The sequence below is a fragment of the Carya illinoinensis genome, chromosome 15 (assembly GCF_018687715.1).
Source record: "Carya illinoinensis cultivar Pawnee chromosome 15, C.illinoinensisPawnee_v1, whole genome shotgun sequence".
In the NCBI taxonomy this organism is placed as follows: Eukaryota; Viridiplantae; Streptophyta; class Magnoliopsida; order Fagales; family Juglandaceae; genus Carya; species Carya illinoinensis.
This window is the reverse complement of record NC_056766.1, coordinates 10,638,211-10,641,105: the sequence shown is the minus strand read 5'-3', so window position 1 is coordinate 10,641,105 and position 2,895 is coordinate 10,638,211. Positions and strand designations below refer to the sequence as shown.

The following is a 2,895-nucleotide window of genomic DNA, read 5'->3' as shown; positions in this document are numbered from 1 at the left end:
TGCATGGGAGTTTTTAAGCTACCTAAGTCTTTGCTGAAGGAAATTGATCAAGTGATGCACCAATTCTGGTGGGGCCAACAAGATAAGGAGAGTAAAGTGCATTGGGTCTCTTGGAGTCAGATGGGACTGTCAAAGGCAGCAGGGGGTATGGGCTTTAGAGAATTTGAGAGCTTCAATTTAGCCTTGCTGGCTAAGCAAGGTTGGCGGGTACTTCAATTTCCTGATTCCTTAGCCTCCCAAGTTCTCAAGGCAAAATATTTTACAAGGTCTAATTTTCTTCAAGCTAAGCTGGGAGCTAGACCATCACTCATCTGGAGGAGTATTTTGGCTTTTAGAAGTCTCATTGTGCAGGGGTCCATGAGGAGGATTGGAAGTGCGAATGAGACCAGAATTTGGTAGGATAGGTGGTTACCTCAACCTTCTTCATATATGGTCCAAGGTCAAAGGCAAGGATTTGATGAGGAGGCAAAAGTTGATGTACTTATTAATGAGAGTACAAAGCAGTGGGATAGAGAGAAGATTTTAAATATGCTAGGTCTGGTAAATGCTGCAGTCATTCAGAGAATCCAAGTGAGCTCAATAGGGGCAGAGGACAAACTGATGTGGTTAGGCACTAAGGATGGGGGATTTACAGTGAAAAGTGCATATCACATTCAGAAGGATCTATCAGCAGTTCATAGGGGTCAACCCTCACATGGTGCTCTAAACTTTAAAAACTGGACATGTTTTTGGAAATTTAAAATTCCCAATGCAACCAAGGCTTTTGTGTGGAGAGCTTGTCTAGAGTCCTTGCCTACCAAGCTGAATCTTTTCAAGAAGAAAATTGTGGATTCTCCTCTATGTCCAATATGTTGCAGATCAGAAGAGACAGTAGCTCATATCTTATGGAATTGTTCCTCAGCTATGGATGTGTGGAGTAATGGGCCCATGATCTTTCAAAAAAGCTCTGTGAGGTTAGAGTGGTTTTTGGAGCTTATTGAGTGTTTTAATGCCCAATGTGACTTACAAACCATGGAAATTTTTGTAATGACTGCAAGGGGAGTCTAGCAGAGAAGAAACAAGCATGTGTTTGAGGGTTCTTTCATGCCCCCAAAGTTACTAGCTCAGAATGCTGCACAACAACTTGCAGATTTTAAGGCTGCTCAGTTGGCTCCTACTTCAGCTACCCGAATGCATGCCAATCATGCTGCAACATGGACTCCTCCTCCTAAGGGAGTTAACTGGAATGCAGCCTTGAGAGAGGCTCATGACAAGGTGGGACTTGGACTGGTAGCTTGCGATCATGCAGGTAATATTGTAGCTTCTAAATTGGTGGCTAAGAATGGCTATGTAATTCCCTTATTGGCTGAGGCATTGGGAGCCTTCCAAGCTGCTGTTTTTGCTTCTGAGTTGAATTTGTCCTCAGTAATTCTAGAGGATGACTCTCTTCAAGTGGTACAAGGCCTTAATTTCCACAAAGAACGCTTGGATAGTGTGGGAATGGTTCTATTAGATACTTGAGTCCTATTAGCTAGTTTTCAGCACTGGCACACGACATTTGTTAAGAGAAGTGGCTACGAATATGCCCACTGTCTTGCTAAGAAAGCCTTATAGCTTGCTGAGGAATCATCTACAATGGTTATTAGTCCTAATTGTAATATGTTTCCTTGTATTTCTTTGAAATGAATAAAACTATTATGTTTCCTTTCAAAAAAAAAAAAAAAATCCTGATTTTATCTACCAACTTAAACGAAAAACAAAGTTGTGAGTTTATATAAACATATAATATATTTATATATATAGACTCATGTATCATGTACATTTGATCACATATCTATATCTTCTTGATTCAAGCGATATTGATCTATTACATTAAAAACACGATTCCTTCTCTGCGAGTATATATGAAATGAGACTAACAATTCATAGTTTTAAGTACAATATTAACGTTTACTCAATGGTACAAACATGATTCAAAGCATTAGGTCATAAGATTTTCCAACTCGGCCATACGTCCATCTCCATTACTATCAGCATGCCAAAGTGTTCATGAAAGAGCTCGCTGGAGAGGCCAGGGAGACGAACCAACCGAGGTAACATAAGTCATTTCTAAGCCCTTCCCTACTTAGATATGCATCTTTCAATGCGTCACAGCGTTTAAGTTTACCTTTCAATTACGATTCAGTGTATGACAACTCCACCTTCTAGTCCTTAATCCTGGGACAGCAGTTGTCGATGTTTTTCGTGACAATGTATGGCCGAAGAGACATAATTTTTGATGTAGTGTGGGGTTTTATTAATGAGGGGGTTGGCAAGGAAGAAGAGATATAAGCTTCTACTTGGCTATGGTCCCTCTATATTCTATTGTCACGCTCTAGCAAATTATCATCGCATTGTTGCTTGATTGGTCTTATATATTATATACTCCAAGCTGCATGCATGTGGGATTCTTTTTGTTTTTTGTTTTTTTTTTGTCATATTTGTTGTTAGGTTGACCCGATTCCAAAACAGCGCTGTTTTGTAATTGTGTAAAACGGCATTACCGATCATATATTGATATATATTTTCTTTGAATACACCAATCACAGTTAGCCTGAAAACATTACTGTCTCAGCTAAGCCTTTTGTCATTCAGTAAAACCCAAAGAACGTCACCTACTATACCAGAATATTAATGAGAAGTAAAAAATATAATGCCAACAAACATATAACAATTTATCAATGAGTGACATAGCAACCGTGTAAACATGTAATACAAGCACTCATTTATATTAGCAAACAAGAAGGCGAGGGGATTAAGATCAAGAGGGAGAGGAAAGGCTAAGGGTGCTTCAAAGAGGAGGGGGGCCTCGACATATATATAGGCTAAGCCACCTTGTCACGAGCGACACCATGCTTGGACTATATGAGCGGTGGT

General features: G+C 39.7%; 1 protein-coding gene across 1 annotated transcript; it reads left to right on the top strand.

The window, feature by feature from the left end:
• The first annotated feature begins 429 nt into the window (after positions 1-429).
• LOC122296649 lies at positions 430-1,500 on the top strand. Its single transcript, XM_043106452.1, has 2 exons — positions 430-948; positions 1,051-1,500. Exons 1-2 carry the CDS (start codon positions 430-432, stop codon positions 1,498-1,500), a joined length of 969 nt encoding a protein of 322 aa, XP_042962386.1.
• Positions 1,501-2,895: the final 1,395 nt, after the last annotated feature.